The sequence below is a fragment of the Musa acuminata genome, chromosome BXJ1-9, assembly GCF_036884655.1.
Source record: "Musa acuminata AAA Group cultivar baxijiao chromosome BXJ1-9, Cavendish_Baxijiao_AAA, whole genome shotgun sequence".
Lineage (NCBI taxonomy): Eukaryota > Viridiplantae > Streptophyta > Magnoliopsida > Zingiberales > Musaceae > Musa > Musa acuminata.
Genome location: NC_088335.1, coordinates 11,343,397 through 11,359,200, shown reverse-complemented (window position 1 = coordinate 11,359,200; position 15,804 = coordinate 11,343,397). Strand labels below are relative to the sequence as shown.

The 15,804-nt window shown below is 38.5% G+C and overlaps 2 protein-coding genes and 1 pseudogene across 3 annotated transcripts; all 3 read left to right on the top strand.

Moving 5' to 3' along the window:
- Positions 1 to 573: 573 nt before the first annotated feature.
- Positions 574 to 6,194, top strand: LOC103998079 (uncharacterized). Of its 2 annotated transcripts, none has more exons than XM_065083080.1 (9): positions 574 to 763; positions 828 to 1,068; positions 1,151 to 1,394; positions 1,473 to 1,588; positions 2,100 to 2,164; positions 2,242 to 2,468; positions 2,550 to 2,697; positions 5,701 to 5,741; positions 5,826 to 6,194. In XM_065083080.1, exons 1-9 carry the CDS (start codon positions 681 to 683, stop codon positions 5,954 to 5,956), a joined length of 1,296 nt encoding a protein of 431 aa, XP_064939152.1. In that variant the 5' UTR covers positions 574 to 680; the 3' UTR covers positions 5,957 to 6,194. The 2 variants fall into 2 exon arrangements, with proteins under 2 accessions (XP_064939152.1, XP_009417743.2); XM_009419468.3 differs by having other exon boundaries at positions 1,143 to 1,394.
- A 431-nt stretch (positions 6,195 to 6,625) lies between these two features.
- Positions 6,626 to 11,967, top strand: LOC103998078 (beta-glucosidase 22-like; annotated as a pseudogene).
- A 130-nt stretch (positions 11,968 to 12,097) lies between these two features.
- Positions 12,098 to 15,503, top strand: LOC135593210 (pentatricopeptide repeat-containing protein At3g05340-like). The gene has a single exon (XM_065083078.1). The coding sequence runs from the start codon at positions 12,265 to 12,267 to the stop codon at positions 14,116 to 14,118; it is 1,854 nt and encodes a 617-aa protein (XP_064939150.1). The 5' UTR covers positions 12,098 to 12,264; the 3' UTR covers positions 14,119 to 15,503.
- Positions 15,504 to 15,804: the final 301 nt, after the last annotated feature.

Sequence of the window (15,804 nt, the reverse complement as noted above, 5' to 3'; positions counted from 1 at the left end):
CATGACATGTGGACCATACTGTGTTTTTTTTTGTAACTCAGCCGAGGTTTCTAAGGATGTCTGAACCGAGGATTTAGGATGCACTCTGTCAAACCTGCAATTGAGGAAGATTAATTTTAATTGATACATAAATTGGTTGCCTGCAGGAACGCACTTTGGTGGATAAGATTGGCACCTTACATTTCTCTACTTGTATAAACGGGATTCGTAGAATTGGATATAAATTTTGATATATTTGAACGCTTAAAATAAAATTGATATAAATATTCTTGTAGATATTGATCCTGAGAATAATATTGCAGAGATGAAAAGAGGTAGGGGTACAAGTATAGGATTAAAATTTATATCAAGATTTTTTTAGAACAGGAATATTCGGTAATTATAATAACTTACAAATGAGTTAAATTAATTAGGATTAACATATGTTGAAGACTACTTTAACATTAAAAAAATAAAATCATTATATTATAAGTGAAACACAATATATAGATATATATTGATTCTTTCAATTTTAATCCACGTAAGATTAATCTTAATCCTCTTTACAATCTTCACCCTAATGTTCTCGCGACATTCCCCGCCCCAACCCTCTACCAACCCCCCCTCGAAAGCCCCGAGGGCGTTGCTCGCCCTCCGCTTCACAGAACAAGCACGGGGAATGGAGCTGTCGCTCAGCGGAAATGCCCTCAAGACCTTCACCCGCTCCGTTACCTGCCTCGCACGCGTCGGCACCGAGCTCGTCCTCGTCGCTTCTCCTTCCAAGGTCTCCCACCCTCTCCCCACTACGCCCTTAACTCCGTTTCCTCACCCTCCTCCTTTCTCCGCAGCTCGAGCTCCATACCCTCAACTCCTCGCGCTCCGCATACCAGACCGTCTCCTTCCACCCTGGCTCCTTCGACATCTACATCCTCTCCTCCTCCTCCTCCTCCTCCTCCATCCGATGCAGCGTCCTCCTCAAATCCCTCTGCTCCGTCTTCCGCACCCCCGCTGCCGCCCTCGACCGCATCGCCGTTGCCCTCCCGTCTCCCGACGCCGCCAAGCTCCAATGCACCCTCCATTGCCTCAGCGGTCGGTACCTTCCACTTCCCCTTTCCCTACTGTAAAAATCGTTTCTTTATCGGTTCTCTGATGCTCGCTTTCAGGTGCGAAGAAGACGTACTGGATCACCTGCAACGTGGATCCTGACGTGCAGCAGCTGTCGCTTGATAGACGGCGATTTCCGAGCAGCCTCGTTGTTCGGCCGCGTGACCTGGCACGGTTGCTCGCTAATTTCCAGTCATCGCTGCAGGAGATCACCATTATCGCCACTGAGACGTCAGCAGCGCCATCAGATTCTAGGGATGAGATCGGGCGGAAGGCCGTGGAGCTTCGGAGCTACATAGATCCTACTAAAGGTTTGGTCTTGGGGCTTCCATTGTTTGGATAATTGCCTCTGGGTTGGTTGAGTTGTTCTCTCATGCTTTGTGGTGTAGATAATAGTGATGCGACACTGCACACACAGCTTTGGATTGACCCGGCAGAGGAATTTTTTCAGTATACGCACACTGGGGATCCGGTGGATGTCACATTTGGTGTGAAGGAATTGAAAGTAATAATTCCTTTTCTTGTTCTATATGAATGTTTGCCTTTCCGTATGATGTTAGTTTCTGGGAAATCAAAATCTTTTGGAATGGGAGTAGTTAGACTTCGAGAGAGCAGGTTTCTATCGCACTGCAAGAATGGCATTGGCTATTCAATATCTGGACACACAAAGATACTGAATTGAAAGAAAGAGAGCAAAAGCATAAGCCATAAAGAATTTAGGTTCATTTCATACTGATGTGTTTGCAGACTCCATAAAAATATATTGAATTGAGAAGTTTCCAGTTTCATGCTGTGCTTTTTCTGATATGAAACATATTGACTTCATACCGATATGTTTCATGCAGGAAAATGAGCCTCTATCTTGATCGAATCAGTATAGTTCACCCCACACTCCAATAAGATGTGTTGTAATATATAAGGCTTTTGATTTGCACATCACCCTTTCTCTTCTGTATTCTTCTGAATTTGCATTTCATAAATAATCTAATTACTTATCCCTATTTTCTCCAAATTAGGCTTTTCTAGCCTTCTGTGAGGGGTGTGAAGTGAACATTCATATTTTTTTCGAAAAAGCTGGAGAGTGAGTTTGTATTTCATTACTTCAATCTTGTCTTCTGCCATGTTATTTCTCTAGTAACTTATCCTCTGGATGGACAGACCTATCTTAATGGCACCAACATTTGGATTTGATGATGCATCAGATTCAGACTTTGATGCCACCTTAGTTCTTGCAACTATGTTAGTATCACAACTGAATTCTGGAAGCAGTACAGAGCAACCATCAGTTCCTCCAGTGCCACAATTAGAACGTTCTAGGGCTGCTAATGCCTCACCAGTTTCTGACAATCCTTCTAATCACACCAAAATCTGGTCAGAGCTCTCAGGTATCTATTTATGCTCAATCTTTTGTTTTATCTAATAATGTCAAATTGTCAATTTAGTTACTCATGTTAATCCTGCAACAGGTAGTGCTGCCAAGAGCTCTGATACTATTAGAGGTAAACAGGTTCAAGATGAAGGAAATCCAAGCTCTAGCATACCAAATGATCAACAGACGCCTAACGTGATAAATGTTCCAAGAGTACCTGCTGCCCAGGAAGATACACTGGATACGTATCCTGATATTTATGCCCTTTTCATCCATGATTATTTGAATTAATCTATTTAGTTTTAAGCCTCAGTCTTGATAAAATACTTTTCTACAAAGCTTAGTCACATTATGTAGCAGTGAGAGTTAAATGTAATTAACCTATATGCCATAATTAACTTGCAATGTGATTTTGCTATGTCTACAACCTGTATTCACACAATGAACATTGTGATAAGACAGGTCACAAGAAGCAAGTTGATTAGGAAAAAAACTCTAGAAACACACCGAAATATATAATTGGTTTATTTTTAATATTTTGTAAGCTTTGATTCTCACTATAGTTCCAATAATAGTTTAAAAACAATTGTTTACTATAATAGAATTTAGGATAATAGAGTCCTTTCTTCTTTACTACAATAGCATTCTCTTGTCTTCATTTTGCATAGCCAAGTTCAATATCAGTTATGTCTGAAGAATCAGCCAATTCAAGTCATGGATCAAGATCATATCCTGATTCTTTGTGAGTTGTTACATAATAGAGTTGCCTCTCGATAGGAATCTTCTCGTGCTGCCTTCACAACTCTGCCTTGGCCATTGCTGTACCAACCCCAGATCGATAGAACTCTGGAAAAGTATAGTGAGGCTTGAGATCCTGTCTTGTTCTAGATTATGAGTCACCTTAACTCATGAATTATAGTCTTGATCCAATACTAGTTTTCAGAATCTGCTATACAATAATAATACTAGTATACTAGGTGGTGTATTGACTTGTCTCATTGTCTTATATTAGCCAAAAGATAATAATACAAATCGTTACCAGACCATGTGGTTTAATAATACGGACCGTCCATACCATATGGTTAAATGCGGTCCTTGGTCAGGCAAGTAAAAACCAGTTAGTGTCTATCGTAAATTGATAATATTAGTTGAACGATTTTTCTCTTTTTAAAAATTTTTTTTGGTCAAAGGTATCATTGTTGCATAATCTATAATTAGTAGACCTCGTCCAGTGTTTTTAAAAGGCACCCAGGTGCTCACGTAGGCGCTCGAGCGAGGCGAGGCTCAAGCACCTTGTATAGTTGCCGAGGGACATGCTTCAGTGAAGTGTTGCCTTGGTACTCGCTCGAACCTAGGCATCATGCTCCTTGGGTGAGCGCCTGGCCTGGGTTCGGGCAAGTGCTTGTTTGAAGGCAAGCATTCGAACCGACTAAGCATAATAGTAAACTCCCCCCTTCCAATGTGTGACCCCCGATCCATAACCCTAAATACTTTGCTACCCTGACTCACCTTTGGTCTCATCGTTGTTTTCGTGCACAATCACTATCTCCGCCGCCGTTGCTTAAGGCCAATGCTTCCTCTGCCACCGACAAATGGTCCAAAAGTCTCGTTGGTGTAGCTTTCATGCGCAGTTCCCTCTGTTGCCATTGCTTTTGTGTATAATTCCTTCCACCATCGAGGGATAGGATCGCAACTTCTTTCTCCACTGACAGAAACATCTGAAGCTTTCTTCACAGTCCACCCATGACGTCGTCGTTCGTAGCTTCCTCCATCGAGGGAATTTGCAAGTTTTGCTTATTGGTCCAAGAGCTAATTAGAGCCAAGAGGAGGGATCAACTTGTGATCAGAGAAGGAAAGCTGCAGCACATACTATCATATCAGATCTAATTATAATAAATAAATATTATTCAAAAAACCAAAAAATGTTTCAATAGACTACTAGATATAATTCATAATTTAAGATTTATGTTTGTGTATTGGTAGCCTAATTATAGGAGTTATTGTAAGGCCGAGAGCAGTCTTGGAATTATTATCTAGTTGTGCTTTAATAACAATTTAACATAGGGTAGTTGTCTTCTTGTTCCCTCTTTTTTTTTCTTGGGATGTGTTCTATCTCTCCTCAACTTGAGGTAGTACATGCTGGAAGCATACCTTAACAGTCTGGTCTTAGAGCAAGAAATCATTGTTCTTGTGATCTTTTACAATGATATCAATGTCACAAGAGTCTTATATGAGCACCAACATGATAAAACTTTTCATTTTTCATCTGAACAACTAATTAATTAAAGCTCTCAACAAAGTTTTGTATTTTGAGCATATGTGATATTTTAATATTTTTTTTGTAAAATGTTGTTCTTCATTTGGTTCTAAAGGGTATCATGCTCATTTATGATCCTCGGATATAATCTATCTTTTCACTCCAATTATTTTTTTTCTTGACTTTTGTATGCTTCGATTCTAACTCAAATTGGTATGAGATTTGATAAATAATCTAGATGAAGACTGTATGCAAGTATCAGACAGCATGCAAAATGCTAGTGCATGCCCTTCTTTGATGTAGTTGTACGGTTCTGCACACAGTTCATGCCACTCTAGCTGCACTGAACATACATATACAGTTCTATGATTGCTTTAAAATTCTAATAAACAAACCTTATACCTGTCTTAGTGACCTTCCTAAACATTCACAAGGTAGCTCAGTGTTTCATAAGTAACAGAACAGAATCAGAATAACATCAAAGATTTGTTGATTTTTGTTATGTGATAAAGATTGATAGAGACATCTAATTGCTTCATAGAAGAATAAACTGATATCCTGACTCTTAATGCTGCCCTTGTATCAAACTAAAGCTGGTAACTAATCCCAACGTAGAAGCACTGTAAAAACTGATATAGACAAATATCTCAGATATCCTTGACCGTGAAGTCTATATTGTCACTTTAAATAAGAACCATGATTTATATAATAGAACTAAGTGGGTTGATCAAATATCCAAATTAAGGTGGTTTTGTTTGATGCTATGATCATATGTAGATTTGCATACTGTCTTGTAACTCAAATACATATATTTTAGAACTCAATTTGTGAATTGCAATAGTAAGTACTGTTTTAGGAATTCAAGTTGGGATATTCAGAAAACATAGACTCGAACATACTTTCTTCATCAAATGTATTTCAGGCATGATGTGTTTGTTATAAATTAATATATGCCAGAAGCCTAAATGTTGCCCTTACTATATTGCTGCAGACAGCAGCCTATGGAAACAGATGACAGGGACAAAACTCAGGGTTTGATATCAGCATAATAATTTTTAGAAACTCGAGGCTCTTAAATCTGAATGACTCGTCTCTTTTTCATGTCTTCTTTTGCAGATAGGGCAGACATGCATGGGAATCCCTATTCACAGCATCATCCGAGTAATTGGGTGGGTGCAGTTGATGATGAGGATGACGACGACGATGAAGAACTATGCGTGCAGTCCACACCTCACTACTATGATTGACACTTTCTTTTCTCATCTATTCCGTGACATGCTCGATAAGAATGCCTATTCATCTTCGGTGTGCTTAGGTTAGGACATAGGAGTTTAGATATTTTAAGACATCATTTCTGCATGCTGTTCATTTCTGTGGATTTGCTGTTTTGAGAAGATTCAGAAATCTTGTTATTTTTCCTGAAAACCGAAAATTCTTGTTATGTCGAACTTTTAAACCTCGTTATGGAAATTTATTTTCATGTCATTGACCTTAAACCCTGAATGCTACTAACGAGCTTATGTTGTCCTTATGGTGTAGAGTTGAATGTGCCTTGCATTTGGATGTCTTTCATTTGCAAATATTAATAAGTTTAATGGTTGTAACTCTTTCACATATTTTAGGGTGTTTCTTTTGTTAAATTTAACACGTTTTCAAGTTGATTCTTTAATTGAGTATAATTTAAATAATTGAGCAAAAGAAGTTAAAAATGAGACTTCGATTAGTGAAAGATCAAGCTATAATGCATTAATTTTTAGCAATGGAGAATTTGGTTGGTGTTAAAGAAGGCATGTGATCTTTGTGGACACCTTCGGCCCAGTATTTTTATGGCCCAAAATCGGATTCAGGCCCACTTAATTCCAGGCTTCCTTATCCTGTCGTGGTGGTTCGTGAAACAAACAAATCGAGTAAACACAATGTGGTTGGTTCTATTTCCTCCTCACATTCCTGGCTCTTGGGATACAAAATCTTATCCATAGGAAGCCTGCTGAAGCCAGACGAAGAAGAGAGAGATGAGGAAGGAGAGCTTGGCCTTGTTGGCGACCCTCGTGCTGCTGCTGCCAACCGCGGAATCCAACCTCAGCAGGGATGACTTCCCTCCGGGCTTCATCTTTGGAGCAGGAACTTCGGCTTACCAGGTCACTCGCTCACTCACTCACTCTCGTCGATGCCATGTTTGCTGCTTGATTACAAGCGACAATGTTCACTAGCTCGACTTACCTGAGACAAAAGAGAGAATTCATGGGATCCTCGCAGCTGGTGCAAGTTTCCTTGTGCTCTTAGACGATGATATATCTATGTGCAGGTGGAGGGTGCTGCTGCTGAGGATGGTAGAACTCCAAGTATATGGGATACGTATACTCGTGCAGGTTGAGAGAACAAGTTATTCGTCCTGTCAATCTCATTGTTGATGTGACCTGTAGATTCTACCTCTGACTGACAGGGGGAATGCTGGACAATATAGCACAGGAGATGTGACTTCCGATCAATACCACAAATATAAGGTTTGTCCGTATCCCTCCTCTCTACCTCACTATTCCTTCGTTCATTATTCATCATATATATATATATATATATATATATATATATACACACACACACACACTTAATGCCCTCTTCAATTATTGGAAGTCCCATTACAAGTATAAACTGCTACAGGCTTTTAGAACATAATGGGTTCATCAGTAAACACTGTCGATATGTAGAAAACACATGGGAAAAAAATATCTGACCTACTCTCGATCAAGGATTTCCAACACCAAAGCTATTTAACCAACCTACAATCTCATATATGACCGTACAATGATCGAGGATTTCCAAACTCTTATACCGTCTAGCAAACCGATGATAAATGGCGATAGTATTACCATCGAAAAGTAGTCTAAACTGTGAAATTAGCCATGCAGGAAGACGTGAAGCTAATGGTTGATACAGGACTCGACTCCTACAGATTCTCCATCTCTTGGTCGAGGCTTCTACCGAGTATGACACATCTAACTTCTTTAGATTCCAAAACCGAATGCGAGATTTAGATTCCTATGTGTCATCTGTTGTTCCTTAGATGGAAGAGGAGCTATTAATCCGAAAGGCTTGGCTTACTACAACAATCTCATCGATGAGCTACTGAGATATGGTGATCACATCTCCTGAATGAAGTATACTTGTAGTTTGTTCTCAATGAAACATTGATAATGTCAAATTTTTGCTTATCTTCTTGTTTTGTTCTTTTATGACACAGGAATAACGCCACATGTGACAATCTATCATTATGATCTTCCACAAGTACTTGAAGACGAGTATGAAGGATGGCTGAGCCATAAAATTGTGTAAGCCACAATCCTTTTATCTTTTGTTCACATCGATCCCAAACGTATTGATTTTCTATAGAACTTTAAGGATATATATATATATATATATATACTAAAAGTAGCAAGAAGTACTTGCAAAGTGCACATATTTACATTAGCCAAAAAGATAAAATATAATTTTTTAAATAAGAAAGGTATAAATCATAGCCCAACAAACCTCATCATCCTCATCTATGCACTAAAAAATCAATTACTCATTTATTTATGTTATTCAAAATTCATATCTTTTGTCACATCTAATCCTAATTATGTGATGCTTATTAGGACTGTGCATGAATCAATCACTAAATATAAACATAATATTGAATGTGTGGGATAAAATAACCCTCCAATTAACTTCTATACTATTTCCCATCTATTATGGTAACTCCATCATTTAATATAAGTTTATCATTTATATTCATTGGAGTATTCCTAAAGTTTATCATAAATCAAATATTTTTCATCATAACAAATAACACAATACCGTTTTCTCAATAATTGCTCTACACCAATGAGATTTTATTTTAAACTAAGAATAAATATTACATCATTAATAATTTTTTATCAGATTTGGCATTCAAAATAACTGTTCATTTCCCTTTCCCTTCCACCTGAGCTTTGCTATTACTTTCCATCTATAATGTAGATCCGATCGAGCCATCAAACCTTTGAAATAAACTTTTGTTCATATGATTTTTGCATCCATTATTTAAAAATCAAATAGTTCTATAATATTCTTCATTAGATATCATAAAAAAATATGTTTTTTTTAATCTTTTTTACTATTATTTTATATAATAATTAAAAATATTTTTGTCCCAACAATCTTTTTCAAAATGATCATATTTTTATGGTAAGAGTAGAAAGAAATATTTGGATTTTATTTTTATATCAATAATCTTTTTCAATATGTCTAATTTTTTTATAATAAAAATATTAAAGGATTTTTTTTGTTACCTCCTATAACTTTCATTTGATCAGCCGAGTCAGTGCTAGATTATCTACGACCTCTACCATTTTGACCTCTTCCTTGAGATTTGGTTTCCAAAATTTTCTTTTAATTCTTCTTTTGATCTATCTTCATTTGAATATTCTGAAGTTTTATTAGAAGATCTATTTTTTTTTTGTTCATAAAATAAAAGCGAGCTGATTAATTCATCAATAAATAATATACTTGTATCTTTAGCTTCTTTAGAAATCATATTAAATTTTGAAGATAAATTTAGTATTATTTTTGTTTACTATTATTTGATTTTTTAGGTTTTCACTAAGACCTAAGTTGGTTTGTAATAGAAAAGACTTTTGAGAAAAAATGGGTGATGAATTCAGAATCTTTTATCATAAGAGTTTTTTACTTCATATCAAAGAATTTGAAGTTTTGAAGTTTATCTCCAAACACATTTTTTAATATTTTTTATGCTTTTGTTGATGTTGATGCCAGCATAATTTAGAAAAATAAGAACTTATTTGTATCATATAGAGAGCTCTTTTTTTTTCGTATGTTCTTATTTATTTGATCTTTTTGATCTTCAATAATATTAGGATCGTTCAAATCATATTCAATAAAAACTATTTTTTATCAAATTTCATAATCTTTATGAGATAGATAGAGTACTAATTTTAAAAGCCTAAAATTAATAATTTTCACCATTGAAAATAGAAAGAATTTGATTAGAAACTCTTATGCCTATCATCTTCTTTTTTTTTTTTTCCTTCTTAATTTACTGGTCCCTCCTTCCTTTTTAATCGACATATTCCTATTGGTCTTCTTTTATAAAACTTAAAGAAAAATAATGAAGAAAAATAATAAAAATGACGAGGAGTACTTTAATATTTAGTGTCTCGACTCATCCAAGAACACATATTTATATTAGCCTAAAGAATAAAATATAATTTGTTAAACAAGAAAGAAATGCCCAACCATTCCTTTATGGAGCTTAATCTAAATTTTCTTTTGTTGTATATGATCCTAACTATTTAAATTAATTTTATAAAAACTTTCTTGCCTGATTCAATTAATCTGAGACTAATTAGTCTTTGGATATGCAACTCAGGGAGGACTTCACAGCATTTGCAGATGTCTGCTTCGGAGAATTCGGCGATAGGGTGTCTCAGTGGACCACCATCGTCGAACCTAACGTAATAGCGATAGGGTCATTCGACGGTGCAATATTTCCACCTAGCCGATGTTCTAATCCTTTCGGCTTATTCAATTGCACCGTCGGTGACTCCACCACCGAGCCATATACTGCAGCTCACAACTTCTTATTGGCGCATGCATCTGTTGTCTCATTGTACAGAACAAAGTATCAAGTGAGTTAGTTCACCTTTTCTTTTCATCTTCCTTCCATATTACACAACGTAATCTATGGGGGTTTCATCCTTCGACTTAGCAATCCACTCACTGAAATGCTTGTCAAATATTATAGATCAGTATGGAGACTTATGCTAGCTTCTTGCGTAGGCCAAACAAAATGGGAGGATAGGCTTGAATGTGTACTCCATGTGGTGTTATCCATCGACGAACTCAACATTAGACTTGCAAGCAACCCAAAGATTATTGGACTTCTTCGTAGGCTGGTAAGTGCAGCTCGCAATCAAACTACATGTTCACAGGAATCATATGCTAGCTGATTTTTGTTCAATATTAGGATCATAAATCCCCTGGTTTTTGGAGACTACCCAAAGGTCATGAAGAAGATTGTCCGCTCGAGGCTCCCTTCCTTCACGGAGGAGCAATCGGAGCAACTAAAGGGTTCATTCGACTTCATCGGCCTGAATCATTATTCGTCGATCTGGGTCAAGGACAACTCCAATGCCTCCGAGACTGCACCTCGTGATTTCAACGCAGATCTCTTTGCCAAATTCGCTTGTTAGTCCTCTTCTTCCTTTAGTTCTAAGGCAGTTCGTCGATCGCTCTCCTAATGGATCGTTGCCACCTTCATGCATGCAGTTTCAAAGAACGATACACCAGGCAGTCAGGTAAACCGAAACCTCTTCTTTTACCGTGATCAAGCTTGAGTTGACGAATGTATGTGTGTGTTTGCGTGGTATCTGAGCTAGTTAGTCCCTACTGACATACCCTTCGATCCTGCTGGCCTGCAACATCTGTTGGAGTACATCAGAGACGCTTATGGAAATCCTCCGGTTTATATCGAAGAAAATGGTCACTGCTGCTTCGCTTCAACACTCGAACTGCATTATCACACGGTGTGAAATGTTTGAACGTTGATGCATGCAGGTTATGGACTTGGATTAAATGGCACAATCTCCGACGTCAATAGGGCGAACTACTTGAGTGGTTACATTGGCAGCACGCTCGATGGTATTAGGTATTGTTCCCAATCATCCACTTCCTATGCGTAAGAGTAAGCAAGCGAGACATACCTTCATAGATCTCTCTCATCCTCCTGTAGGAAGGGAGCCAATGTGAAAGGATACTACGTGTGGTCATTTCTAGATGTCTTCGAGTTCTTATCTGGGTTTCAGTCACCATTCGGACTATACCATGTGGATTTCAAAGATGAAAACCGCAGAAGACAACCTAAGCTCTCTGCACTTTGGTACTCCGACTTCCTCAAGAAGAAGAAGAAGAAGAAGACTAGCACGAATATAAACATGATGGGACTGCACCAAAGATCTCACTCTCAACGGTGACTCATGTGATGGTTATCCCGTTGCTTTGGATAAAGAGTGAAGTTGCATCATTGTTTCCTACAATGTTCTCTCTTCGTCTTCGTCTCATCTCCTCACATCTTCATTTGCTTACTATATATGCTGCTTCGTGTCATCCTCTCTATTGTTACTTCTTCTTATTTATTTCGTTCTATCAGTGTTGAAACTTTGAATATGATGATACCAAATGGACTTCTTGAAGTAGAATCACTGGGTGACACTTTGATGACTAAGCTAAGAAACCACATTTTGACTTTTGAAAATATTGAAGTCATAGATGACTATGTTGGATTAGCTATTTATTTTATATTATTGACTAATTTATTTTGGATAAAAATTTAGTTGATGTTTTTTTTTCTTTTTTGAGGTTTTGTTTTCATTCATAATTAAAATTATTTTTTTTATAAATTTTAATTATTTTTTAGAATTTTTAAAGTTAGGAATATGAATTAGGGAGGGAAATTTAGTGAAAAGATTGTGATTTCGACCATTTGTTTCGGCTTGCAGTTGATTCGAGACGCTACAAGGAGATGAGACATGGGAATCTGCCTCTCAACTATGCACAGCTGAGTTCTCTCCTCTCCCTCTGTGGTCGGGATGCCAAATGTCGTCTCGGCTCATCGCTTCACGCTGCTATCATCAAAAATGCCGACCATTTTAGCTTCGACGGCTGTAGCAATCATCGCTACGTCATGGTTGTGTGGAATGCGCTGATCTCCATGTACTCCAAATGCGGCCTGCTGCTTGATGCAACGAAGGTGTTTGATCAAATGCGGTACAGAGACTCGATTTCTTGGAATTCGGTCATCTCAGGCTGTTTGATTAGGAATGATTGGGAACGAGGGTTCCGGTACTTCAGGGATATGCGGCGCTCTGCGATCGGGAGTTGCGACCATGCGACCTTCACGACTGTTTTGTCGATATATGTGGAAATGGAACTCCTTCTTGGGATCACAATGGTGCATGCTTTGACGATTCGTAGTGGTTACGAGCAGGCGACTTCAGTAGGGAATGCTCTCATAAGTGCGTACTTCAAACATAGGTGCTCGAATTCAGCACAAAAGGTGTTTGACGGAATGCTGGAGAGAAATGTCATAACATGGACCGCTATGATTTCTGGACTCGCTCAAAGCCTAATGTGCAAGGAGAGCCTGGCGCTGTTTCAACATATGCGTCGTGTTGAACAAGCTAATTCTTTGACATACTCAAGTTCACTACTTGCATGCTCTGGGTTGGTTGCCCTTCATGAAGGACAACAGATTCATGGGCTCATAGTGAAGTCTGGGTTTCTCACGGACCTGTGTGTTGAGAGCGCTCTAATGGATTTGTACGCAAAATGTGGCATGATGGAAGTTGCACTTCAGCTCTTTCAGGCTTGTAAACATCCTGATGATGTCTGCCTCACGTTGATTTTAGTTGGTTTGTCACAGAATGGATTGGAGGAAAAAGCATTTAAGCTTTTTGCTGAGATAGTTGGGTCCGGGATGGAGATGGACGCAAACATGTTCTCAGCTGTGTTGGGTGCATTTGGTCCCTCTGCACCCTTCTCTCTAGGCAAGCAAATACACTCGTTGGCCGTTAAGAAGTCTTTGGGATCGAATGTTTTTGTTTCCAATGGGCTGATCAACATGTATGCCAAATGTGGCGAATTGCAGGACTCCTCCAAAATTTTTAAACAAATGGAGATTAAGAATTCAGTGTCATGGAATTCAATTATAGCAGCCTTTGCCTGTCATGGTCATGGTTCAGAGGCACTTCGGCTATACGAGCATATGAAAGCAGAAGGCATGGAGCCGACAGATGTCACGTTCTTATCCTTGCTTCATGCATGCAGTCATGTTGGTTCTATCGAGAAAGGTATGGGCTTCTTAAAGTCGATGTCCTTGGATCATGGAATCATGCCAAGGATGGAACATTATGCCTGTGTCGTGGACATGCTGGGTCGAGCCGGACTTTTGGATGATGCCAAGAGGTTCATAGAAGATCTACCTTTGAATCCTAATGCTCATCTTTGGCAGGCACTGCTTGGTGCTTCTAGCATTCATGGAAATCTGGAAATGGGAAGATATGCAGCAGAGCACTTGCTTCTCATTGCACCAGAATGCTCCGCTGCTTATGTGCTGTTGGCAAATATATATTCATCCGACGGGAGATGGGAAGAACGAGCTAGAATTTTGAAGATGATGAAGGAGATGGGGGTGAAGAAGGATACAGGATCAAGTTGGATTGAGGTTGAGAAGGAGGTTCACATTTTTGTTGTGGAAGATAGGGTTCATCCCCAAGCTGGGCTCATCTATGAGGTATTGAACGAGTTGGTTGCACTCATTAGAGATCAGGAGCATGTGCTGCATAAAAGGTCTCAGCTATATGGCATCAAAATGTAGGAAGGTAGATTGTTATTATGGGAGAACTTGGAGATGTAACCTGTAGCTGTCACATCCTTGGAGAAGGGCAAAAACTATGTTATCTTGAGATACTTGGCCATCAAAATACATGCCGGAGAAACAATAAGATTATAGAAGTGCTATCTCTACAGATTGGGTTAGATGGAATCTCGAAACAGATTGTCTTGGACAGGATATTGAGGTGGCAGATTATATTGGATGAGAGAACTCATTTGTCCAGTCAAGTCTCAAACTAAAGATTTGATACTCGACTTTTGCCAATGATCTACTTCTCCATAAGAGTTAAGACTCCAGTATTCTTGTGAATTCTTTTGAAGTTTTCTGTGATTCATCAGGGTTATCTGCAAAGTTTGAGAAAAGCAAGTCTTTCTGTGCTCGAAGCGGAAAACTGGTGAAAAATTAGTAGAGAAAAAATAATTGCAGAAGCGAGAAGAGTGCCATTAATCTCCCTGATTTTGGTACTGCAGGCTGCAAAAGTTAGTAGAGAAAAAATATTGCAGAAGTGAGAAATTGGGTTGGAAGTGCTCTCTTTTTGCTGACACACTCTGCTGTCGAATGGAATAGATCTGCTGTCTTATAACTTACAAGCTGTTTTGAGTAATTGTGGTGCATCTTTAGAAAAGCAGTATCGCTTGAGGTTAAATGGATTCATGATCTGCATGCATATCAGAGAACTCCAAGTCCAAGTTATCCACATGTGGTCTCGGAAGAATATGAAGGATGAAGGAGGTTTTAACTGAAGCACAGGAAATGTAAGGGGAGAATTTCTAGCATGATTGCTGGATGGAAGATGAGGCAATTGGACTGAAAAATGATCATTCTGTTGTTGCAGAAGCTGAGATGATTGTTAGTTGCAAATCGTACTCGTCTTTTGCCATGTCTACAAATTCAAAAACGCCTATCATCAAAACTGAAGCTGTTGGGAAGATTTGGGTGTCACAGGAATTGTCTGAAGCGAGCGCTGGTTCTATGGTTGGCAGTAGAGGCTCAATGGAGTTCTTGTTCCATTTTGACATTACGAAGCTGACGTGTAGCTTTTTTCCATTGCAGATGTAAACCTTGGAAGGAAGCAATTGAGGCAATTCTATGGTTCAGATCAGTTGATTCTCTGGTACAAGACAAAAAAGAACACTGAGCAGAAGTAGAAACCTGTTTTATTAGCAGCTGTTGTTTGTATGAATCGTGACAAAGAAATCGTAGATTATCTTCAGAAGAGAGCTCAAGAGTAATGGCGTGATGCATCAAGTAATCTCCTACAGCCCATGTTTGTTTAATCTTGTGAATCCACAAACTTCATTTCATACTTTGCTCTATTGGGCTGTTGGGGAAAATGATCTATAACATTTTTTTCATTTGATAGTTCAGACTGCATCGGTAAACTTGTAAACAGTCCAAAACATGCCTTTTTTAACCACCAGTAAGAGCATTGAACAGGCAAATGATAATGGACAAGCAAATGACGTGGGTAGTGATACAATCCTACCACCCGAGATTGTTTGATCTAAAATGCTGAGACTGCTGATATTAGCATCACCATCCTACTACCCGATTGTTCTCTAGTGCCGAGATGGTGGTTGGCATTTCATGCTTTAGCACGCAACCAGTTCTCGAGCTCATTACATAAATTTATGCATTATGTTAGAAACAATAACATTACTTGCCAAA

What these genes read in the sequence shown, in the direction of transcription:
- LOC103998079 (XM_009419468.3), top strand. Translation starts at nt 659, where the DNA reads ATGGAGCTGTCGCTCAGCGGAAATGCCCTCAAGACCTTCACCCGCTCC. An exon ending in TTTTTCGAAAAAGCTGGAGA is followed by an intron (nt 2,165 to 2,241) that starts GTGAGTTTGTAT and finishes CTGGATGGACAG; the next exon opens with ACCTATCTTAATGGCACCAA. An exon ending in TGACAGGGACAAAACTCAGG is followed by an intron (nt 5,742 to 5,825) that starts GTTTGATATCAG and finishes CTTCTTTTGCAG; the next exon opens with ATAGGGCAGACATGCATGGG.
- LOC135593210 (XM_065083078.1), top strand. Translation starts at nt 12,265, where the DNA reads ATGAGACATGGGAATCTGCCTCTCAACTATGCACAGCTGAGTTCTCTC.